Raw genomic sequence first — 27,063 nt, forward strand, 5'->3', positions numbered from 1 at the left:
AATACATTTTCAAATGAGGAATAAATCTTGCTTTATAAGAAATGATCTCCCTTATAAATCGTGTCAGTATCCATGGAAAACACCTGAACTTAGATTTTGGTGCGTAATAGGTACACTTACCCTAACAGCTGAAAACATTGGTTAGACAATTTAATTACTTTAGAAAAAGTAATCAAATGTAATAAGTTGCATTACTTTGAAGTAGTAGTTACATTACTCATTACATTTTTAAAGTAACTAGTAATCTGTAACCTTCCCAACCCTGTTTCACGCCACTCTTTATGGATTGTATGGAGTGGTTTGAGGAACGTGGAGCGGAAATGGGCAGTACATTTGGAGAGGAGAGGACCTGCTTTTACGCGCGGGAGCACCACCGCCATCCAGCTGCTGCAGACAAACCGAACAACAACAACAACATGAGCAGCTCGGTGATTTTACAAGAAGGGACGGCCAAGTCGTGACCTTGTGTCTATGTGAAGAAGGTTTCTCACCGTTATTATCAACCGCACGCTGGCTGTGGACGATCCGCTCGCACAAACCTCGGAACAACAGGGAGTTAAAGGCGCGCGGCCGTTCCTCCTCTGGTCCGCTGCTGCAGGAATGATGCTCGCGCTCACCTTCACCTGCCGCGCGCTGCTCGTCTTCCTGCTCTCGGAGTGTGTGGAGGCAGACAGGACAGCGGTAGGATGTGATGTTAACATGCATAGCTGCAGGTGGTCTTTGGAAGTGATTAATTCTATCTAAAAGTCAGCAGAAATGTGCTGAATTGAGTTTAAACTCCGTGTACTAAACTGAATATTGCTCCATGTTTTTAAGCGTTTGAGGCACAAATCACAAGTTTATCAATCTGAGTGTAAATGTAAATGATATATTCCTTCAGGCACTTGTTGATATATAAGTTATATAAGATACATGATTATAATGTTCCATACAGTGGTGGAATGTACACCCTCTGGCCACTTTATTAGGAACACCTCAGCTCTGCTTTAAATTCTACTTTTAGGAAGCTTATATACTCATAGTTTTTGTTGACATTGTCAGAAAAGTGATAACTCTACTTTATGTTTATTATTGAGGTCGTGGTAGTGGAGTAAAAGGGTGCACTATATTGAAAAGTGACCCTAATATGTACGGAACACCATTCAATATAAGGCACTTCAGTAGGCTACACCGTCCACCACCCACTACGTCCTCAATAATAAACATCACCTATCTGAAAATCTCAATAAACCATGCTTAAGAATGATCGTCTCAATTATACTGATACTTAAGTGCTCAATTGTATAAAGCAGTCAACATTTTATCAACCAGCTACATTAAAACATAAAAACGCTGCTATAGGTTTATGTATCAGTAAAAATAATCCAATCAAACTATTGCTGATTAATTTTTACTTCAAATGTACAATGCAGGGGCTTTTACGTATAATGGAGTATTTTTGCTTCTTTTACTTATATTAAAGGACCAGTGTGTAGAATTTAGTGGCATCTAGTGGAACAGACTTGGCAGAAATGGGATATAATAGGATATTCATAAGTAGTTTTAATTAGTGTATAATCACCTGCAACTAATAATTGTGTTTTCATTGTCGTATGGCCATGTTTCTGTAGTAACCCAGAACAGACAAACAAAACACTGGCTCTAGAGGGATGCCTTGTGCATTTTCTTGTGAGTTTTGCGGTCAGTGTAGATTTTCCTACACACTCAGAAGTAGAGGAGGAAGGGACGGGTAATCAGTTGGCTGCAACCTGCACTCTCACCATTAGATGTCACTATATCCAACACACTGGTTCTTTAAGTTAATGATATGAATACTTGAGCCACAAATACATTAAGAGGAGTGACATTTCTAACCTTTAAAATAGCATCAAGATAAACTAATTACTTCAAAAGTAAAAAACAAAAACCTAATGCAGCTTTTTTTTCCTCCTCTAACTGTTTAAATGCACTAGTAGGAACCAGATAAACAATACACCCCTCAGCAACATTAGCCTACTCCTTTCAGTTTTGTCCTGACTGGATAACAAAAATAAACTCTCTCAGACTATAAGCAGTAAAAAGTGTCTCTTTATGTATGTAATTGACTTGCTGTTCAGGGACCATGGGCACAATGGCTACACAGTTGCTCTGAATGGCGATGCTTTATCATCTTTGGCTTGTAATTGGTTTAGTCAAACTGAACACACTTGACAATACAATCCCAAGCCTCTCTGGTATTATTTTTTTGGTAATTTTGGCTGCAAAGACAATATTGATTTTCTGGATGAAGAGATTCATCATGATGTTTGTTTTAGAAACTGTCCCTGGTGTCTGTGAGAGCACCCAGAGGGGAGTAACACCAGCCTGCAAAACCAAACCACAAACACACACACTGCTGCCAGGCAAATATTTAACCTGCTACTCAGGGGGAAACAGGCAGGAGTGTGTGTGTGAGAGAGAGAGAGAGAGAGAGAGAGAGAGAGAGAGAGAGAGAGAGAGAGAGAGAGAGAGAGAGAGAGATCATGAAAATTCAATAATATATTTTGATAGGATGCTATGCAAATATCACAACTACACTGTGAGTACATGTAGAAATATCATAAAATATAAAATATTTTAAGGTCACTAAAGTTAGTAGAAACTATCAGCAACACATTATTAGCTCCGTTATGGATGTGGATCATGTTGTAATGCAGTTCAGTGCAGGACTGTGTGTAAAAATTATCCCGTGTTGCATTTAAGTGCGTCTAGGAAGAACTGAAATACTAATAATAATGAAAGACTTGAGAGTAAAATTGCAGAAAAATTTGCAGTAATGTGAAGAACGGTTTTATTCCACAAGTCCTCCAAACTAAATTGCAAATCAGGCCATTTGTAATCGCCTTCCCCAACAAGCCATTAAAGTGTTTTTTTTCTGATCTACCACTCCTATTGGCAGGCACTGGTCAGGTAAATGTGAACACAGGTAGTTTTAGGCATTAGGCAGTTATTTTTCTGATGAGGACAATCTCATTTTATTAGTAATATAAGCTTAGGTCTTTGACGTTGGTAACAGTCAATTCCAAGCAGCAAATGTTTAAAAGCAAGAAATGAAAAACTGAATTTCTTGACATTCATTTTTGCTTAATGCTTTATCACCTGAATTCACCAACAAAGTAGTATTTTAAAGCTTTTTAAACCTGTTCTCCTTCCATACTGTATATACAGTGGTATCTACTACTGTACTTACTGTACAGTAAAACTTAGAGGGAACCTATCATGCATTTTCAAATGTTCTGTTATTTTTATACTGTTATGATGTCAGATGTTAAACATGGTCAGAGGTCTAAAACTATCTCCACCTCTACTTCCTTCTCATGATGACATCAAATTGTTTGCACATGCCCACAAACGGCCATCTATAGCTTTTGTTGCTAACATTGTTCCACAGACTGTCTACATGCATATTTTTGGCTCCAACGTGTACAGATGTGTTTGAGTTTCCGTTTCGAGTACAGAATAAGAAAAAGAAGTGAAACCCTACTTCTTTTACTTACTTGTAGTAAGTCTCCCAACCGACAAATCAGCAATATGCCGCTTCCTAGAGCTGACAAATCAGAGTGGGCTCATGAGGAGGGGGGCCTCAAAGAGACAGGTGCTAAAACAGCCTGTTTCAGACAGAGGCTGAACTGAGGGGCTGCACAATGGACCAGTATAAGATACATCAGGAGTTTTTTTTTAGACCTATAAATCATGTAAAATGTTCCAGTAGAGCCCCAGAATAAAAATATAGCCCTTAAAAAGTGTAGAATATGTCCCCTTTAAAAAAAAAAGAAACCTTGACAAAAATAACCTATTCCCTGAATGTTAACATGTGAGTGTTAGTGTTGGCACACTGTCAGAGCCTGTTAGGAACTGTAGTTCTTGAATGATAATACAAAAACATGTTCTTTTCTTTGTTAAAAGGTGTCTAAAGTCCAATACAGTGGTGGGTCTTTCTCATTCACAATATGGACAGATAACATGAGGAACATACAGTATTTGAGCTTGCCAGAAACACCACAAAGACAGACATTTTACGAGAGAAGTGGAGTAGTTCTCACTTTACTGTGACTCAACTAAGTTTCCGAGTATCTGTAAGTTGGCTTAATTTCTGCATGATCCGAACACAGTGGCTTTTTGAGCACTTGGAAATCAGTCTAAAAAATGTATGTGAAGTGTGAGTAATTTGTGATTAATGGGCTAAAACATACATAACTATACTGTTCTTCTCCTTTAAGGGTTATATGAACTGAGCAGCACAGACGCTCTCTCTATACCTGCAGGAATATTATAGTCTGATTCTTCATCAGACAGACACACACACACACACTGAATCCCCTGAGCTATTAAACATGTTATAATTTTCCCTGTGTGTGTGGGTATGTGAGATGTGTTAATGATCAGTTTTAACATATGCCGTACAGGTTAATGGCAGACAGAGAAAAAGTGTTGAGTTTACAAGCGAGCTATTCACTCCTCAGCGAGCTCCTCCTATATACGACAACAGCAGACGCCTAAAGCAGCATCAGCGACTCTTTTCTAGGCCACACATTATATTACGCAAAGCTCTGGAGATGAGTTTTTAATGTTTTCCTAAAACAAGTCGGTCGGCGGTATCTGGAAGGTGTGAGGCACGAGGAGACAGTGGTGGCTTGTTCTCACTTCCTCTGCTCGTTTCCTGTCTCCTCTCTCTCTTTCTCTCTCTCTCTCTCTCTCTCTCTCTTCTCTCTCTCTCTCTCTCTCTCTCTCTCTCTCTCTCTCTCTCTCTCTCTCTCTCTCTCTCTCTCTCTCTCTCTCTCTCTCTCTCTCTCTCTATATACACACTCATGTCTCAAGGTTTATAGGCCCAGAAACACTGGTGGTAATTGTTTTAACACTGAGGATATTGTAGCTGCTGCAGTTCTACCTGACAGACAGGAAATCCAGTTTGCCCACTACTTTGCACCTGGGCTGAAGCACTACTACACCACTTCTCCCTTTCCTTCTCCTCTGTTCATTCCTTCATTCATTCCCCCATTCCTCTTTTTCCCTCGACCTTCGTACTCCTTTCATTCCTCGATCTGCTCTTTCTGTACGTCTTTCTTAATTCATCACATTTAACCTCTAATTTGTTCACAATGCCTCCTTTCAAACATCTCCCTTCTTCTATCTCCCATGTGTTTATTCCTTCCTTCCTTTTTCTTCTATCCTACCTTACATTCTTCCCACAATCTTACCTTCGTTTCTTCATTCCTCCCACTATTCCTTCATTTCTTATTCATCAATTCCTCAGCGACTCCCTGTATTCATCTTCCTTCTTCAATTTTTCCCCCTCAGATCTTCCCATATTCCTTGCATCATCTTTTTCACCTCTTTTTCACATCTTCTTTCCTTTCTTGCTCCTTTCATTCCTCCCTGCATGTTTTCAATCTGGTCCTTCACTCCTCCTTCCTGTATTCTTAAAGTTCTCCTTCTTTTTCTTCTATTCATCATTCTTCCCATCATTCATCATTCTTCCCATCATTCATCCTGTCTTCCATCCTCTACTTCTCCCTCCATCACTCCAGCTCTTCCTATCTTCCTTTCTTTTGCTCCCTTTATTCATCATTCTTCCCCCTGTCCTCTCCTCCATTTCTTCCTCCATCACTCCAACTGCCTCCTTTCCTTTTCTTTATCATTGACTTTCTATTCCTCCACTTTCATTCGTCCTCTTCTTCCCTTTCCTCCCTCTTTTCCGTATTAATTTAATTAGAGAGATATTCATGTTTACCTTGATAAAAGGTAACTTACATTCTCAGCTATTAATAGTTATAAAGTTCTTTGTGTATCAGCTGTTTGTTGAGTTCAGGCTGAAGCCATCTGGTTCAGTGACAGAATTATTTGGTGCTTTGCTTGGACCGACCACAGTTTTCAGACTTCGGTTAAGTTCTGCCCTTATGCTGTGTTCCAGTTTCCCTCCCCTTATCCTCCTCTCCTCCTCCTCTTTCTCCTCCTCCTCCTTGTACCGCCTCCTTTATTACCCATCGCCCTTCCAAAAAGGCATACTTTGACGTTTTCCCTTTTTGAACTGGTTGTTTTTTTTCCAGACATATGATGAGAAATGCCAAAAACGAAAGTGTCAAACAAGTGTGTGCACGCAGCTTTATTTATTTTCACTGTTAAATAAGGGATAGAAGTAAAGTGACCTATTTTTGAAAATCCACCAGGAGTAACCAAATATAAAACACTTAAATCAAAGACTTACTGCCTGTACCTTAAACATATTTACAGTATATGAGCATACACTACTGCTCAGTTAACTCTCACATCAAGACTTTCCTCATTAAAGTGAGTCTTAATGGTAATGTATTCTTAACCCTCACATACTGTTCATATTCTGACCGGTCCTCACTATTAGTCTCAATGACAAACCTCTGAACCACAAATCATTCATAAATACTTCATCAGTCACAAATAAATGTGAGATTAATCCTTAATGAAGCTTTCAGGCAGCAGACAGTTAATTCTTTAGTTTTTATGAAAAAAAATGTCATTAAAAAACACTATATAATGGTCCAATGTTATATAAAACAGGAGAAACTATTTCAATAAACCCTCCACTTAAAAAAATGTGTTTTTCTTCTTATTCATACAGTTGAATGTTTGAGCTTCACTGATTTTCAGTGGCGGGCCTACGAGCAGGATTTATGACATCACAACTAGTTTGGAGCCAATCCTGGTCCAATATTCAACTTACATAAGTATAATGTTGAAATCTCAAGCTTCAAGTGCAAATACACTGATAATCGACTTTACAGTAAAGTAGGAAACATTTTGCGTCCAGCAGGAGAACTTCTGTAATACAATTTATTTGCATATTCATAGGTTGTGGATTTTTAATGAGGGAGAAAGAAAAGTTGCTATTTTAAGGGTTTTAAAGCGGTAATTATAAAAAATTATACTTTTTTTGGGTGGAAACACCATATGAGACAGCATTTTTATATTTCTTGATAAATGTCTGGAAGGGATCTTTAAGTTTCATTAAAGCAGAACAAAAGATACTTTTGTTCATGAGAAACAGACGATGTGAAAAAAGTGACAAGAAGAGAGAGAGAGAGAGAGAGAGAGAGAGAGAGAGAGGAGAGAGAGAGAGAGAGAGAGAGAGAGAGAGAGAGAGAGAGAGAGAGAGAGAGAGAGCAGTAACACATTGACATTCATACACATTGATCAGTGCAGTCAATACATACATTAACACCTTGACATTAAGGCACAGAGGTCTCATTCACCTCTAAATTATGTCAACACTGTTGAACACAGCATGGCAAATGTATCTCAGTGTGTGTGTGTGTGTGCGTGCGAGAGAGAGAGAGGAGGGGGAAGGACAAAGAGGTACTGATGAAAAGTGAGAAGGTATTCAGCAGCCAACTTTCTACATGCGATGTTTGTGCTGTGTGCGCACATGTGTGTGTGTTACCTCGCTTGTTTCAGCTGTTTTTAGTGAGTCTGTGGCAGTGTGACGAATCGAATGTATATTTTGGAGATGTGTGTGAAGGTTGTGTGATCCTGAGCTGAGGAGCATGTGGGAGTAATTTGGATCATGGTGCTCGCCAGACTCTGTCCTCTCTCCTCTCCTCTCCTTTCCTCTCCTCTCCTCTCCTCTCCTCTCCTCTCCTCTCCTCTCCTCTCCCCTCCCCTCCCCTCCCCTCCCCTCCCCTCCTCTCCCCTCCTCTCAGTAATTCCACAGCATAGATGTTTATAGCAGCCTGGTTGAAGGGATAAAAGGGAACTCATTGATTGATTGATTTGTGTATTAACAATCAAAGATAAATGAGCAGTAGTTTCAATAATTTGAGGGAGAGTTTATCGACTTATGGTACAACAACGTAATTATCAACATCATCATGTCTATATATGGACTTATCGTATGATACATGGACATAACCTTGATCATTTTTTTACCTCAGTATTGCCACACTTCACATTAGCAGCTAAGAGGCTATTCATGTCACATTGGCTAAGCGAGTAGTATCCTCCATTCCTCACTGTGTACATCCTGAGTGGAGACTGCAAATATTAAAGGTAAATAACTCTCTTCCCAACTATAATGGCAGTCCGTGTTTTTACAGAAGTGTAGCGCCCACTCTCCAATCCCACCCCCTGCTCCTTTTACATTATTATGTTACTATATTATCAATATATCAGTGATATAAAATGATCTTCAAATTACATTAATATTGTTTATCGTGATTATTTCTGAGACAATATATCGTCCAACTAAAGTAGTTATCGTGACAGACCTACCTTCTTCTTTCCTGCACAGTTATACAGGATAAAGTACAGGTTGTGAGGTCATTATTATGATACATAATTTATTAATCATTTGTTTGCAGTATAGGTTTAATTTACATAATGTGCAAAATCTCCCATTTAGCTTTAAAAACTTTCACTCTTCCTCAGTATAGCTGTGTTCCTGGCAGGTATAAAGCTGATTGCCCCCCTTTTCTCCTCCTTTTTCTAGTCCTCGTCCTCCACCACCACCTCCTCCTCCTCCTCCTCCTCCTCCTCCTCCTCCTCCTTCTTCTTCACAGTTCCTGACAGCAGATGCAGAGATTGGGATACAGAGTGTCTCTCTGCAGGAAAGATGTTGTCATCCTCACCTCAATTAGTGAGGTTTATTCACTCAGTTGTTTGCAAAACTGGAGCTCTCACAGGTGTTTCTCTGCTCAGCCATCCTGAAATATTTGCATGTTTGAAATGTGTTGGCAGTTGTGACAAACACCCTCTCTCCTTTCTTGACACATTCACTCTGTGTCTCTGTGCTCTTCCCTTCTTTTTTCATAGTCCTCAGTCCAGGTTTTTCCAGGTATGGCAGTAAAAGCCACTGCCAATTTATCTGCCACAGCCAGCCATGCAGAGGACATGGCATGCATAACCCCTTTTTTCACCAGCAGTGTTTTGAACAGTTTAATTTGTACACAGGCACACATGTTTTATTCTGATGCACCTCTTTCTGTTGTGCAATTGTATGGCAGGAACAGAATTACAGGAGGAAACCTATATGTTGTTGCTGCATGAATAATAGAAAAATAGACTGCAGCATACAGTAAAAGTAGAAAACTGAAACAGCACTAACTGTATATTTGTGTGTTTTGTAGCCTTTCCTGATCACAGAGAACATGTGGCCTCGCGGTTGCGTCCTGGACTGCCAGAAGGGGCACCACAGACCTGTGTGTGGTAGCAACGGCAGGTTGTACAAATCGCTGTGCGCCTTCCAGAGAGCACAGTGCATCAACACACAGCTCCGCCACGCTCCACAGGCAAACTGCTCAGGTACACACTTGCACACAGACTGTTGTTATTTACTGTATGTTTCCTACAGTATGTTGCTTATACTGTAAATTGAGTAACTGAAGTTTTCTGAAGGCATCGTAGCTGAATTACTTATTGGCTTAACCCTTACATACTCTTCATATTCTATACCCTCACAGTATGTTCTGGGTCAATTTTGACCTGGTCTAAGAATCCCCTCATAAAAAATTGTCTATACCAAATTCTGAACCACAGATCTGTTTAGAAAGCATCAATAGCCAATATGACTGATCAATAAATGGTTGATTAAACCTTGATTAATGTTTCAGAGAGCATTTATGGAGAAAAAACATCTACTATCACACAATATCATGTTCTATTTTACCTAAGACATGAAAATATAACATAGCAATAATGATTTAAATGTATTTTATTGAAACTGAAAATGACAAGAACTTTATGGAACTGTGGGGTTTATTGTATAACCATTAGAGCCATCAGTCTTCACTGCTACATCATAAAAAGAAATCCTAATAACTACTATCGTGTATAACTATTAACTATTCATTTAACAAAAAGCCATGTCAATAGATACAGCTCAAATTTCACCCAGAACAGCCTCAATGGACAAAAATGTGTAGCACCTATACAAAAGTATAACATTTTTAACAATATACTTTATGCAAAAAAAATGCAATTTCTAACGGCACATGACAGTAGTGGTGAATTGCTCTTTGAATGAAAGAAGTTCATTTTGGTACATTTGTTAATTTAATTTAATTAGTTAGTTTAGAAAGTCCTCCACTCCCCTTTCATAACACTAAAATCCTCTTGAATCAGTCTACAGAGCTGAGAAAGAACAACTTCTTATTGTGTGGAGTTTAGGGGAGAGACTCTATGCAAGTGTATGTTTGCAGCGAACAACAGTCACACTTTCCACACTTCCTATCAATGGGAACACTTATCCTTTTTATTTCAGATCCGAGCCAGTCCAAATGCCATCTGGCCCGGTCTCAGGCGCTAGAGGCCAGCACGCACAACGGTGGCAGCCATGTTAGCCCTGCAGCTGCCGTCTTTGTGCCAGAATGCAGCTCAAACGGTCACTTCCTGCCAGTTCAGTGCCACAACCAGACCGGATACTGCTGGTGCTCCACCCCTGACGGCAAGCCTGTCAGCGGGACCTCGGTCCTTCATGTGACCCCCAACTGCACTGGTCAGATATACTTTATTCAGAGATTTTTACAGCAAATTATTGGAAAAACAACTGTGTCTTAGAAAGCCTCCTGAGCATAGATTATTTTACTACTCCCAAACAATGTTTAATTGGGAAGAGTTTGGCGATTCAAAATATATGTATAATCATGTTTGTATGTGTAGCATTTTAAAAATCAATATATTATGATCATTCTTTGATGACTTCATATAAAACCTTTGCAAATTAGTGAGGATGATTGTATTTCATGCCACATTTCCAACAAGCCCATTTCTTCCTGATTTTTTTTTTTTTTTGCTCAGTTTGTCTCTTAACTTGATATGGAAGAGAGTTTATATTCCACTCCTATAATTGGCAGGAAGTCTTAACATTTTTAGTTTTTTTTTTAAGTGTGAAATGATGTAAACTGCAAAAGATAAATAGTCATCTTGGTGATTTTTTCGCCTTTGTTGATAATGTTTCCTAAAAATCAATGGGTTTATGGTTAATTGATAATCAAATTCAGCTTTTATCACCTTTAATCTTTATTTATCAAAGGAAGGCTAATCAGTCTCCACCTCCTGCTGTTCAGTAGGAGTCTTAGGGCAAATTCTGCTACTCTGTTCTTGATATCTGCACTGAAATGTGAATAAATTCCACAATGAGATGTTGTGCTTCATTATATTGTCCCAAACAGATCATATCACTAAGTTGGCTCAGACCTCTGATGGAGATTCAGCTCCAATCAAAGGTGGGATATTGTTTTTAATAAAGCAGTATTATTGCCTGCTCTACATTGTATATATACTATATATATATAGCTCTTAGTTCTGTATGTTTCTCATTTGTGTTTTTATCTGTCTTTTCCTGGCATGACACTGGTTATTTCTTTGCCAGACACACCTGCAAGAACTCGAACATTCACAGACCGCTCCACATGCCAAGACTCCAAAAATGTTTCTCTCCATCTGATTTTCTCTCTGTTGTTCTCCTCTGATTCTTCCCACACTTTCCTCCCTCTGTAACAGCTTACCTCATCCCTCATTCTTGTCATTCCCCCCCCCCCCTTCCTCTATCTTGTCTGTGATATATTTCAACTCGCTTCACAGTGTGAGAGATTGTATGGACTCATATAGATTGTGATATGTCTTACCCAGTACATTTATTTCCTTTTCCAGATGATGTTGATGAACCTGGACCTACGCTGGACAGCAGAAAACCTGCAGGTGAGAACTGGACCTTATTGGTGGATTAGGGTAATGTAAGACATTGACTAATGTGATACAACTAACCTTTTTCTATTCAATTATTTTAAAGCTAACTAGTATATGCGTACTGTGTAAGTTATATTGTTTAATATTACACATGTGAACATAGTGGCTACTAGTTTTTTAACCTGTCTCACAAAGATAAGGCTGCTTGGTACTGAACTGTCCCAGATTATAAAATCCACTAATGCTGAAAAGATTTGGCACAAGGAACATTAATATATGTGCCATTTTCCTTTTGAGTACAATATCTAAAAATTGTCTTCTGATTTAACAAGGAAACATATTGGGGATTTCATAATGATATTAGGTATTGATATAATGTATTTGATTCATATGTAAATAAGGTAAACAGATCAATCAGAGCACACAGTACCCTAATCCACCCTATTGATTTATTAGAACAGGATATGGAACTGTAGGTTATAGTCGGTGGTCTGACTGACCTGCTGAGTAGAAAAAACTCAACATCCAATGAAAGAAACTTTAAATCTCCCCAAAGGGAAAAGTGGATTTCAAACATGATCAGTTCTGCTCCGATAAAATAAAAGGCTTTAGGGCTCCTGGTGTCCCAGCGGGATTGATACACTTCACGCTGCAAGACTTTAACAGAATATGTCTGCCTTGTCAGTGAAAATCACAAAGCAAAGCTGCAACAGAGAAGACATTTCTGTCCACCATCACTGAGACGATGTATTGACTTGTTTTCCTAAATTAAACACTGGTGTCCCTCCACATGTAGTGATAATTAAAACTTTGGAGAGTAATACAAATTATCTTTGAAGCTCATAACCACTGTTAAATGTTTCTATCCTCTCGTCTCTTTGCTTTAAATATAAAAAATCACAGACTAAGAGCTGCTGTGTGCAGTTTACTGGCTTTTCTCTCTCTCGCCTTTTCCTCACTCTCTTCTGTATCTCCACAAAGCAGAAATACCTTAAAACAGCATTCTTTGACAGTAATATTCTCTTGTTCAGAGATGACAGCTCCTCCGTTCTGGGTGACCATCCTGATGAACTCTGACCCCAAAAGAAACCGCTCAGTCAGAAAACCGACTGGTAAGAGTCAGCGTGTTTGTGCTTCTGCTGCATGCTGTTGGACTGATGTGATGTTTAAAAATGTGTGTGTGGAAAAATATGTCAGGTTATCTGAAATGTTTATGGTCTGCTTATATAATACGGTTACTATAAAATAATCCTAGAAACAACAATTGCGATTAGATAAAGGTTAGGGAAATAACCTATATTTTAAATCAAGGGTTTGTTGTCTGTGAAATTCTTAAATATACTGTCACCATGCAGGTTGTTTTTGTGTGTGTGTGTATGTGTGTGTTTGTGTGTGTGTGTGTCCTAACTTGTATGTGTGTACAGGCAGTCCTCAGACGTGTGAGCGCGAGCGAGTGTCGCTGCTCTCTCAGATGCGTTCAGCCAGGCAAGAGGAGCGTTTTATCCCAGAATGCACTACAGAGGGCCTCTACAGTCCCGTGCAGTGTCACGTTGCTACAGGTTACTGCTGGTGTGTCAGGGTGGACAGCGGCAGGCCACTACCAGGCACCTCTGCAAGGTAATCAAGCAGTCAGTCAGCCAATCAGTTAATTCTTTGGGTCATCATTGAGTTTGTGAATATTTAGTTTTGGGGGTTTTCTTTCTCTTTTCTTCTTTTCTTTTAATTTTTTACGCTCTCTTTCTGTCTTTTTTCTTCCCACTATTCCTTTACCATACTCCCCTCCCTTCCCCCTCCTCCTCATTGGATCTGACTGGTTTATATCGGCAGGGATACATATAATTACACACTGACGCACAGAAGCATTTCATCTTAATCATCCAATTTTACACCAATTACTGGCTCTGTTCCCTATGTGGGGATTTTCAGTTCCCCTTCGCTCAAAAACATGTTTTTTCTTCTTGTTCTTTCAGTTGGATATTTGAGCTTCACTGTGCAGAATGATGTATGTGCAGAGTTTGTTTTCACATTCATTTGCTGGAAGTGGAAAGTTTCTCTGTGCTCATTAAAAATCTGATTTTGAGTGGCGGGTCAACAAGCAGGATTTGTGACTTCATAAATAGTTTTTTAAGCCAATTCTGGTCAAAAATGCAACTTGCAATTACAAATGTGATGGGGAAACGTCCAGAGCACACACACTGAGTGGAGAAAGTAGGAGAACTCTTTAAATTTCTCTGATGTGAAGTGTATTTGCATATTTATAGAATGTGGATTTTTAATGAGGAGAAAGGAGTAGAGGTGGAAAAGACATATCCCATACAGATAATAGAGTAGAGTAGTTTATATACATCTGAAAACATGTCTGGAGAGGGATCTTTAAAGGAGCGTGAAGAAAACATCAGAATAAACCACGCCTGAACTGTTCTGTTCTTACAGGGTTTTATCAGTGTTGTTGCTCAGCTGCTCACAAACACCTGAGTTTTCATGTGATGGTTTGATGTGGTTCCCCGATATGAGGAAAACCCTCCTGAGGCCTAACACTAATAGTTGTTTATGTATCTCTGGCTGGATTTAAAAAGTATTTAATTATTTTCTGCAAATTTCCCAAGGAGAGAAAAATTACCTTTTGGCCTGGTCGAATTATAGATTTATTATTTAATCTAAATGTAGCATTACATAATTTCACATTTCACATTTCTAAACATTTGCATAAATCACATCAGTTACACAGATAACTACAGTGGCCTACAGGGGACAGTGGAAGCATTCGCCCCAATAGACACTATGCCATCTCACTCAATGAGAACAAATGTGAACAGAATAAGCAATGGTCCAATTACTGTACTCTTAATTAATCATGTTTTTTCATGTCATATTGTACAATTTTTAAGGGTATACTTTTCCCAGACATCTTGGTACTTCCTGGGTTTGTCTTTAAAAGAATACATTGCTTTGGATTACAGTATAAACACAAGTTCAGGGCTTATTTTTATGAGCATGCATACTTTTACTCTTCAGAATGTGACATTATAAAAAGCAATTATATGACCAGCTACAGATGTGCTTTGGTTAATCGGATCACATTCAAACACAATCTGAAGTTTGTGTGAGTTTCATGACTGGATGATACAGTTTGTGTTAAAGTTAGAAAGCCAAATCTTACCAATCAATGTTTGTTTAAATCATTTAACAGATGTGATGATGCTGTGGGATTATATTGAGTTATACAGAGAAGTGTTTCTAATATTTAGTCTACCTAATATTCAGTTATTTTTTTTAATTATAGAGAACTTTTTTTTTTTAACCTACCTATACCAGAAGTTAACAGACAATCTCAGGCTTTTCTACTTCTAATACATACTATAAGTGTAGCATTGCTTAATTGAAATATAAGTTGCTGTTTTTGTCTCTTTGGAGGAATCGCATCCCAGACTGCACTGGTACAGAGGAGGCACCACCAGATAAGATGTATCGAGAGAAACCTCTGCCCGGTAAATATCACTTTTTCAACTACATGCTCTAAAAAACTGATTTGTTTCAATTATATCTGAAATGTACCGTTGGCAGTATAGAACATTGGCTGAATCAGTTTAGAGGAATGTAAACACCTCCTCCTGTTTACTTCATATATCATTTAATACAAGGTGTTAATTATCCTCGTAGGGATTTTGTTGCGTGTCATCACTCCAGAGGGAGGTCAGGCCAAGAAACCAAGCCACAAACATGACCTAAAGAGCAATTCAGTATTATGAACACAGACACCTCAGTACAATAAGTATACTTTTGATGTATATATATGTACTTGAGTATATCAATTGTATTATACTCTATCACATTTTAGAGGGAAATATTGTTCTTTTTGCTCCACTACATATATTTAACAACCTTGTACACATGCTTAATGCATTATTTACATACAAAACATGTGATTAGTCTGTAAAATATGATGCATTGTTATAAATTAAACTACCCAAAAGTTTTACCCAACAATTTTACCTGCTTTCCTCAACCAACAACATCATTAAACTATTGCTAACATTTGAATGCATTACTAATAATGATTCGATCTCATAATACTGACAGGGGCCATTCTGTATGAGTATTTTTAATACTTCAAGTGCATTTTGTTGTCAGTATTTGCTTTATGGAGTATTTTTTATACTATGGTGTTGCTACTCATGCCAATGATCTGCATACTTCTCCCACCAGTGGTTGAACCAGGTCATCAAGCTGAAAGATGCTCTCTGACATGCAGCTTTACAGTCTGGTTGTAAACAAAGATATTTGTAACCTTGTAATCTGAAGATGTAATTTATTCTCTCAGGATGTCCAGGAGCTCATAAGAAGCAGTTCCTGCAGAGTCTGGTCAGAGCTCTGCAACTGGAAGCAGAGCATGCTGGGAGTCTGAGTCCCTACCAGTAAGTCTAACTACTGTTTAATTACCTGTGAAACTCCCAGCAGAGGCCTAGTTTATATGACTAAATAAGTAAATAATAATTCAGAATATTTGCAGAGATTTGTTATTTGGGTTATACTTAGTTTCTGATCATATTTTGATTAACTTCAAGAAATATTAACTTGTTGAGTATCTAAAGCTCTGTCTGAAAGGTAAGACACAATGAGGTCAACATTCAGACCGTACATTTTTTTGAACTTTTTTGAACACGATCATTGACTGTATATAATATGAACCATGTGTCTCTGTCCCCACTTCCTGCCGCTATGCCGAAATAGAAGCCTTGCTTGACTTTGAGTCTGTGCAGTAGAAAAATGAGCAATTGGACAAACTTCAGTGTGAAAAGAACTAAAATGACAGAAAACTAATTTATCTGACATGCACTTTTTAAAAATGTTGCTCATGTCTGCTAACATGGAAGGGTCAGGATTCATGTCCTATACTGCAGCCAGACACCAGGGGGCGTTTGAGATGTTTTGGCTCCACTTTTGCGGAGCTGTCATGACCTCCATTTTCATATACGGTCAATGTACATGTACATACTGTATATAAGCAATAAAACAAGAAAGAAAACACAAAAAAACCCAAAATATAAAAAATATATGTAAATAAATGTGTAAATATATATATTTCACATTTGCATAAGTATAATTGCACAGCAGTAGTCTGTCGGACGATGGACACAATATACAAATAATATTGGAACCATTTCATCAAAACATGTCTCCACAGTGCCATATGGGGTCAAAAACACAACTGGCTACCTTAAATTAGGCCAAATTATACTTATATTATTCTTGGCACACGGGAGTCTCTCAATGGAACGTGAAATTCTTCTGCTGCTATATTACAGTGCTGATATGCTTTTCAAAAATGCCGAATGAAAGCCTATTTCACACTTCAGAGCACAACACAGGCCTGATCAATGACCTGATTAACTGATGGAAAGTGATGGAAGAAGAGCACAGACTAACTCCATCTGTTTGCCTGTTCTGTGCTTCTCTTTGCCAATTAAGTGCTTCAGTCTTGTACTAACCCCATTCCCTCCATCTGTTTCCCTCTCAGTTCATGTACAAACACTCTGACTTTAGGCTTTTTTTTTCTTTTTTCAACTTGTTCACCCAACCCACTCAATTTTCACCCATCTGCGTCTCATCCTTCCCCTTCGTCTGTCTATCGCTTGGTCTCTATCACAGCCAGCTTCCAGTATTACCATTTTTTGTCATACCAGAGGCCAATTTTATGTCAGATGGCACTGTTGCCAATTTGCTCATATCCAGTTTTTATTCTTCCTGATAACAGTATGTTTGCTGTTTATGAAATTACAGTCATTTGTATTTTGGTCTGATGCAGAAAATTGAAGTTATGTGTTTTTTTTTGCTCGCTGAATAACTAATAAGGAACCTCAGGAGCCATGTGCTGAATTAGTTTTTCACAAGGCTGCCATGTACTTGTTAAATTTGATATTTCTTGAGTTCTGCAGGAATATCGTGATTTAAACTGGTGGAATATATTTTGGTGAAGGTGCGAACACTTGAGCACACTATCAATCAATCAAACTTTATTTGGATATCACTTTTCATACATGGTAATGTAACACAAAGTGCTTAACATAGTAAAAAACAAACAAACACACACATACACACACACACAAAAAGACTCAATAAAAACAGGAACTGAGAAAATGCTATCATAACTCTCACGAATCTGCAATAATAAAATAAATAAAAGGTAATAAAAGACTAATGACATAAAATAAAGAAATAATCAAGTAAAGTTACTAAAATTAAACCAGAAGACATGTGCTTGAACTGTGGATGGCCTGTGGATGCTGTTAAAGCGTGTTATATTTTTAGTTTAGGACACTGCTTATAATATTATCACATTGTGCAGTGTGTTTTATAATTGGCATGATATTATCCATGTGTGTAAAAATTTGAATTTTACATCACACCCAAACCAAAAGTTAAAATAAGTGAAAAAGAAAGATCAACAAAACTGTGTGAAACAAGTTCAAAATGACTGTTTAGTTAGATCTGATTAGAAAGAAGACTGGGTTAGTTTATGTTCGTTCTTAAATAAGACTTTTCCTTTAAATTTGTGTCACTTTAATATTTCATTTCTCATCTCTTTCTACAAGGACCTCCAACATACCTCCCTCCAAATCTCCAACCTCTGCCAACCCTTCCTCATCTTCATCCGCTTCCTCCTCCTCCTCCTCCTTCTCACCCCTGGACGTTTCCCCTCCCGCTGCTCCAGAGACTGTGGAGTCCTCCAGACCAGAGTTAGTGCTGCGGTGGCACTTCAGTCAGCTGGACGTCGACTCCAGCGGGAAGCTGAGTGAACGTGAGGCTCGACCCCTTCGTCAGTTCCTGCGGCGGAGGCTGAAGCCACGGCGGTGCGCCAAGAAGTTTGCTCAGTACTGCGACAGGGACGGAGACCGAGGCCTGACGCTGGAGGAGCTGAGGGTCTGCCTGGGCCTCTGAGGTGGGCTAGAGCTACGTGTATGGGTGTAAAAAATACCCATTAGACTGAAATATTTGCTGCTAATATTAGTGATCTCCAAACATGCAGATATACAAATATCTCTGATTAATTTTCTGTTAGGCTTCTCTTTCTGTAGATAGAATAGAACTTTATTGTCATTATATTTTACATATAATGAGATTACAGGTGCAACTCCATTGGTGCTTTAAAGACAATAAAAAACATGACGACCAGATGAAAACAAGACACACAAGCAGCTAAAAAAGATGACATAGTAGGCTATAAAAAAAAGTGAGATGCAGCTATAATAGCGTAATTTGGAGGGCATTGCATTTAAATAAAATAAATAGGATTAAATAGAATAAATAAAAGCAGCGGTCTAGAGTATGGCACAGGATTACTGTTTTAGTATTTTATGCTTTTGTATTTTTTATATGTATCATGGGGCAGCTGTGGCTCAGGTGGAGCAGGTCATCTTGTAACTGTAGGATCAGTGATTAGACCCCATGTTTCTCCTGTCCACATGTTAAGGTGTCCATAAGCAAGATGCAGAACCAGTATTCCCAGTGACTATGTTTGGGGGAAAATATAAGTCACTTTGGATAAAAGGATCTGCTGGATGAATGTAATATAATCCAAAGTATCAGTTGAAAATATCCTATTTTCCAAGCAAGAAGCCTTTTAATTTTATATATTGTGTGTGTGTGTGTGTGTGTGTGTGTGTGTGTGTGTGTGTGTGTGTGTGTGTGTGTGTGTGTGTGTGTGTGTGTGTGTGTGTGTGTGTGTGTGTGTGTGTGTGTGTGTGAAGGAGCATTAGACCTCCTGATGTGCAGGTTGGCACTTTGCACGGCAGCCTCTGCCATCAGCGTGTGAAGGTTGGCATGTAGTGTAAAGTGCTTTGAGTGGTCGGAAGACTTCAAATATGCGATGTATTAAAGCAGTCCATTTCACCATTTGGACTACTTTCAAAGTACCTTTCCCATCTGTATGCACTGAGTTAGTACCTACAATAATAAAATATCAGTATCCTAAAAAACAGGGATATAGTGAATGTTGGCTTTTACTTAGTTCATTTGAGGTGATCAGATATGTTTTCTTAAAATCTCTTTAAACACAAAAGCTTGAATTGTAAATACTGTATGTGCCCTGTAAAAAGAAAAAGAAGAAAAAAAGCACATTTTGTAGAGTAGACATGACAAGAATCAGGCAGGGTCACAATGAAAATTATAAGAGCCTATGCTTCTTATTGTGAGTAGAGTTAAATTTAAAAATGTGTTGCTAACAAACTAGTCATAACTGCTACTCTATTGTAACTGCCTAACACTTACTTAAGCTATAAATACATACACCTTTAGCCAGTTTTCAGTGTCCAAAAATAGTGTTGATCGCAATGTGATCAACACTATTTTAGAAGAAAGTATTGGGCTGTGACTCACCATTATCGCTGTGAATGTGCCTCCTGTGCTGAGCCAATCAACCAATTAACCTGATTCATAACAGGTGCAGCAGCTGGCATAATTACAGCAAACTAAGTTCCCACTCTGCCTCAAGCTGGTGCTCAGCACTGAAAGCTCGTTTGGTGTGCTTTGATCAGCCAAGTTGGAGAGAGAAAATGAAAATTAGAAAGAAAATGCAGTGATAAACTGTTTGCTATCAGCTGAAACTGATTTTCTTTCTTTCCTTTTTGGAGATGAAAACAAAGATATTTTGCATCATAATTCAAAGGATTAATATATTTCCTTGTGTTAGATTTTTCAAGTTGTCTGCAAGTGTTAAAAACAGCAGCTGACCATTAAATCCAAAAAGTCATTTAATGTTTGGGCAGCTAATTAGTGCTACTTTTACTGTGCTATAAAAACAACTAAGCATCTGTTTTATACAAATACACACACACAGCATTACAGTGGGTCCTCACTGGTCTGCAGGCAGTGATAAAAGATCTTTTTCTGCTCTCCAGGTTGTAGCTCCTGTTGATCCCAGGAGAGCTGAGAGTTTCGGGACGGATGCCTGACAAATTACACCCACCAATGTTGGAGTGTTTATATATCTTCATGAAATCAAAACAAACGTGGGCAGTAGTAAAATGGCCTGCTTGTCAGTGAGCCATCAGTCATAGCCCGGCTGTGACACCAGCTCACTAATCAGGCAGCCGCAGACGGCTGTGACAGCCCGAGGTGTGTGTGTGTGTGTGTTTGTGTGTGGGTCTTTGAGTTGCAGAGGCATGGGCTGTTATTATGAGTGTGGGAGCGTCACTAGCTCACTATTCAACCTGTCTCGACTCTTTTTCTACATGAATATTTATGGCGTTTCTGTTGACATATACATAACAAAATATCTGGTTCATCTAGAGAACTCAAAGCACCTACAGATCCCATTAACTCACATAAAGACATTTTATTACATAGTATAGTGTGTGGTACAGTAGAGATAAAGGAAAGATGAGAGAGAACAGGAGTATTTTATGTGTTTACTCACAGTATGTGTAATATCCATAATGTGGGTTATAGTATATATTTTTTTATCTTTTTGGATGTACATTAAATAAAGGACTCTTCAACAAAATGAAACACTCATATTTCAATTCATTTTCCAAGGCTAGAGCTGCATGATCATTGAAGAGTTCCTTTAATTCAGTGGTCTCCAACCCTGCTCCTGGAGAGCTACTGCCCTGCATGTTTTAGGTATCTCCTCACTCTAACTCGTTATCAAGCAGCTGAGGCTCGTCAAAGGGCTTGATAACGAGTTGATTATTAGAATCAGGTGTGTTAGAGTGAGGAGATACCTAAAACATGCAGGGCAGTAGCTCTCCAGGAGCAGGGTTGGAGACCACTGCTTTAATTAAAGCAATGCAGTATTAAAAATATGGTGAACCCGAAAAGGTGATAAGAAATACATTGTAACTACTTACTGTGTAGTAGTAAGTAATGAGGGAAGGAGGACAGGTAAATTTGGCTTCACACACTGGGTTTGGGAATCAGAATGATACAGAATTTAACACAGATGTGAAATCTTCTAGTGGACTGGTTTGAATGGGATCACTTTTGAATTGTTTGATATTGTGCTGGAGTGTTTCTATTTGGTTTGCTTTGCCTTTATGTAGTACCTACATGTATTTTAAGGACCAAAAACGAAATATCCCAAAAATTACAATAAAAGCTTCCAAGTGGATCTTACTATTTTCAAAGTCAAGAATGAAGTTTGTTGGTTAAATTCGACACTGTTTGAACTAAGCTCGGTTTAAGGGTATAAAAAGGGGGAAACAAAGAGGATAAAATCTGCATGAGAGGACGAACAAAGCAATAAGGTGAACTACACAGCTAGAGCTGTGCTGACAAGCAGCAATTTAAAGGTGCCAGCCAGAAAGGAAAAGGTGAAGAGAGACAGGAAGGACAGGATGCGTGAAGAGCCGCTGATAATTCAGAGATTGAAGAAAATGCATGTAGTGGGCAAGAAGGAGGTGTGACAGGAAGTAACATGTGTCTGGGATAGATAGCAGTGACCTCCGGTAGTGACGGAGGATCAGCATCCCCAGAGACGCTGCCTGTTGTTCGTCAGATTAACTGAGACGGTGGTTCTGATTCATCTCTGTTATTGATTTTTTTGTGTATTTTTTTCTACTGTTTTTCTTTCTTTCTCTTTCAGAGGCAGAGTAACCAGATAAATCACCTGATGACCAAAGGCCAACTTCTTCCACATCATTGTCATCTTTCAAGGCTCAAGGTTCTTTTTTTTAAATCATCATTATTTATCGTCTTCTTATCAGTTTTACAGACATTTCCACCCTCCACAGGATGAAGTAGTTCAATATAAAAGACATATGCAACACTTAACCCTCACATACTGTTCATATTCTACACCTTTGCAGTATGTTCTGGGTCAATTTTGACTCGATCTAAGAAACCCATCATAAAAAGTGTCTATACCAAATTTTGAACCACCCTTTTATTTATATAGTCGATCTGACTGATCAATAAATGAAAAAATAAACAAATAAACTTTCAGAGAGCAGAGAGAGTGTATTTTTTAGGTTTTACACCACTCATTTCTGGAGAAAAAACACCTACTCTCACACAATATCATGTCCTATTTTACCTAAGACATGAAAATATAACATAGCAATAATGATTTAAATGTATTATATTAAAAGTGAAAATGACAAGAACTTTATGGAACTGTGGGGTTTATTGTATAACCATTAGAGCCATCAGTCTTCACTGCTACATCATAAAAAGAAATCCTCATAACTACTATCTTATTAAAACTATTAACTATTCATTTAACAAAAAGACATGTCAATAGATATGGGTCAAATTTGACCCAGAACAGCCTCAATGGACAAAAATGTGTAGCACCCTTATATACAGTCTATGGTAGCACCTATACAAAAGTATAACATTTTTAAATATTTTCAGGTTTGTGCATTTTGGGCCACTTTAGGAAAGTGTCAAAACACAGTCAAGCTGTAAAATACGAGATAGTTACCTTATATTTAATAGAAAAATTGACTGTTCTTTTGGGTATTACAGTATTAATTGTAAATTGATGGCAAATTAAGTCTAAAGATAGCTGGTAACTAGACACTCAAGATTGTTCTTAAATAATCTGAAATGCATGTAAAATTATGTGACATTTTACCACCACATTGTACGTAGATTTAACTTTTTTTATACAATCCATACTTTGTCCTCATCTCTGCCTTCTTCTCTGCACCGTACTTCCTTTGCATCCCCATATTTTCTATATATATGTTGCCAATATATTGATGTAACATATTTTGATACATATTTTGATTATGTTTAATTCATCATTTGTTTTATACATTATATCTTTACATAACATATCATTCTACAGCACTTATAAGACACTGAGATAATTATTGTGACTCTGCCATGAAACTCAGATCCGTTGAACATCCAATAATTTCCTGTTTTTGATGCATTTCTCTGATGTTTGTAAATGTGACCTCAATAAAAGGATATTGTTATCTCATTTTCATTCACCTCAGCCATGATAATGTGAACGTTGTTTGTCTTTGTTTGTTTGTGTGCCAGTGAGAGTCAGAGCAGGAAGGCTTCTAGTTGCCACAGTAACAGCTTCCCTAATCGGCGACTCGCAATAAACAAATCAGCAGATAAACAGGAAACAATAGAAGAACATCAGGTCTCATAACGGCCAAGTAAACATGATTTCCCAGGGTGCATTAGCACCTCTACTGCCCAAGGACATCACTGTAACTCAGTGGGATTGGAGGGGATGCTAACAAGGCACAGTGGCTTCCTAACAGCTGCAGGGATGAGACATCTCACCCATGTAATTTCTCTTCTTCAGTGGTGTCCAGACTGAATCTGAAGGGTGGGTTTGACACTATGACCTAACAGCTTTCAGTGGAGGTGTGTGTGTCTTCTATCAGGAGGCTCTAATTATACTGTTGTCTGTCACACAGCTGCAACAGTTTTGTCAGAAATAATGACCAACTGCTTATCTGCCCCTTAAGGCCAGCCAGCAGAGGTCAAAGGTCAGCATTGAGGTTTTAAGAAGCTTTTGAAAGATTACACTGTAATGCTCTGTTGATGAACTCAATTGTTTACAATTTGATCTAGACTGGAGTTATAGGAAGTGGAATTTAAACTACTTTTTTAGATGAATTCTAAACTTTATTATTGGGCAGGATGTGAAGCGGGACTGCGAGACCTGTTCTGTCTGTTAATAGTCTTGGGAGCCTAATCAAACCACTGCACTATATCCATTGTACGCCAGCTGTTGCTGAGACCTTTGAGCATGTGCTAGTCGACTGTGACTAATTGGACCTTACTTGTGACCCCTCATAACTCGTTGTATATGTCAGTGATTTGGGTGCAGATCCAGAAAAAGGAAAAAAGCAGGTGCTGGACCAAAACATCAAATGAAAAACAAGAGAAAAGTCCACATACTGCAGCTCCCAGTGCAGGTATTTATTTGGATATCACCAGTGTGACGTTTTTGAACACAATCCTCTTCTTCAGACTAAAAGTGTCACTCTGGTGATATCCAAATAAATATCTACACTGGGAGCTGCAGTGTGTGGACTTTAATCTTATTTTTCTTTTTTAGATTATTTAATTCAAATGATTATTAGTGGCCTGAAGAGATGAAACTATGCTGGATTTCACAAAAAACAACCACAGAATAACATGATTTTGTGTCGCAGAAATATATTTTTTTATTCTTACACAGGCCTACCTATGACCCTCATTTACCTTTAGTATGTTATGAAGAAAACTACTCGGTTGCCTTATAAACAGACACATTAAAAACTATACTTCATCATTCAATTCATCAGTTGACCACACCCTGTTTCCACAGTCTCTTCAATGCTCACAGCTCCATCACGGGGCAGTTAGAGAGGTGATATATCTGTGACCAATAGATGGTGCTCTCACACTAAGGTAGCTGTGAGAGCAGCACCACCAGCAGGCGAGGAGACCTCCTGCAGTCAAAAACGATATATCACTGCCCAGACACCCCAATTATACCAAGCCACAGCAGAACTGATGATCTTATATATATAACACAAAGGGCTCACAAGATGGAAATGATCAGAGTTAGAGCCCCAGGCTTATGAGGCTGGGAGGGGGGGAGGGGGGGGGGGGGCTTTGATACGGATTGTGTAAATGATATGATATTGATATGAATTATGAACTGGGGCATTTAAATGTATTGTTTTGAAATATTTATTGTGAGTGGAGGGTGCTGAGAAAGACAATGAGAGAGAGAAAAGGAGTGTGTGTGTGTGTGTGTGTGTGTGTGTGTGTGTGTGTGTGTGTGTGTGTGTGTGTGTGTGTGTGTGTGTGTGTGTGTGTGTGTGTGTGTGTGTGTGTTTGTCCTAGGTTACTTATGGGGACAAATTTCAGACTCAAGACCAGTTCATTGGGGACACCTTGTCCAATTGGGGACAAAAGCCTTTAGAATTTAGAATTGAGTTAAATTCAGTTTAGGGTAATGGTTGGGTTTAATTTAATTTTAGTGTCCTCACAATGGTATAAAGTGTGTTTGTGTGTTTATGTGTGTGTGTCCCAAGGTGACAGACTGAGAGTGAAGTGCTCCACTGAGCCCATGACTTTACAACAAAGAAATGGCCTGCAGGTCACACACGGACATCAATCTGCCAAGGATTTCAGAACAGGAGGACATGTACACACACACACACACACACACACACACACACACACACACACACACACACACACACACACACACACACACACACACACACACACACACACTTTAATACCCCGGGACATTTGCATGCTGGGATTAATCTATAATTCATGCAGTTAAATCCATACCTGACATTTTTCTCCTCATATCTTCACGAGGCCATAGAGCCACACTGACAACATAGGATCCTTGTGATATGAAAACATGGCGACTGAGTCAGCACATACAACACGCACACAGTGAGATACAGGCCAGCATGGTAGTACAAATTCATCAAGATTAAACAAGATGCACGACTCTCCTCTGGAGGCACAGAGGAAGAAAAATAAAACTGGAGGCGTTTCCTTTCCACTGTGATTTATGTGTCTCACATTTTACTATAAAGCACATACTGGGCGGGCTGTATACACACAAGTATGGTAGCAGGGATGTGCTGATTCAGGTAGTACAACACAACAGAACAGCAGTTTATCCCGATGCTGCCAGTCTTTGGTCTTTCATAGACAACAATATTCATCTTAATGCTGCCATTTAGCATCTCATAATCATGATAAAAGCAACTTATAAATACAAAATCTTTAACTTTAAGATACAGACCTGATAATTATGGGACATACCTGTTAATTATGGCTTTCTTATGAATTTGAAACGGTCACTCACAATTACAAGAAGCCATAAAAGTCATAATTGCAAGGAAACGTATCAATTGTTTTCATTTGGTGAATGCAATGTGCTTTATTTACTGTTCCTGCTTTCAGTCTTATTGTAGTTGCTGAGCTGTAGCAGTGAACTGATTTTATTAAGCACAAGTTCCACTTGTCAATCAGTCCAAGGCATCATTATATTCCTTAACCCAGTGGAAATATTATCAATAAAAAGTATTTAAAATGTACTCAGTGCCATTGAATGTACACTGCAAAATTCTTCCAGGCAACACTGCCTCAGTTAGCAGTTCCTGTAAGCTGTTGGCAATCTCTCAATGCTGAAAATGCAGTGGCAATATCGCCATCAGCAGGAATTGGTATTCAGCAATTCTAAGAAAATCTATGTAGGTAGAGAGCCTGGAGCCATAACATGCAGGAGAATCCTGGTCAAATTTGTTGAGATAATTGGCTATAACTCTTACCTATTACTTCAAGCAACGTGCTGGGAAAAGGTTCCCTTGGGAAATTTTAATGGCGTTGATGTGCAGTAGAGCTTTGTTACATGTTAACAGTCATGTTTTAACACACCTCATTGATACAGTATGGAAT

At 38.6% G+C, this 27,063-nt stretch overlaps 1 protein-coding gene across 1 annotated transcript; it reads left to right on the forward strand.

Moving 5' to 3' along the window:
* Positions 1–603: 603 nt before the first annotated feature.
* LOC133981019 (SPARC-related modular calcium-binding protein 1-like) lies at positions 604–22,385 on the forward strand. The gene is made up of 10 exons (XM_062419906.1): positions 604–681; positions 9,114–9,288; positions 10,247–10,480; positions 11,638–11,685; positions 12,705–12,799; positions 13,109–13,290; positions 15,088–15,161; positions 15,995–16,088; positions 18,267–18,613; positions 22,256–22,385. Exons 1-9 carry the CDS (start codon positions 604–606, stop codon positions 18,610–18,612), a joined length of 1,326 nt encoding a protein of 441 aa, XP_062275890.1. The 3' UTR covers position 18,613; positions 22,256–22,385.
* The last annotated feature ends 4,678 nt before the right edge of the window (positions 22,386–27,063 follow it).

The sequence above is a fragment of the Scomber scombrus genome, chromosome 5 (genome assembly GCF_963691925.1).
Source record: "Scomber scombrus chromosome 5, fScoSco1.1, whole genome shotgun sequence".
Taxonomy (NCBI): domain Eukaryota; kingdom Metazoa; phylum Chordata; class Actinopteri; order Scombriformes; family Scombridae; genus Scomber; species Scomber scombrus.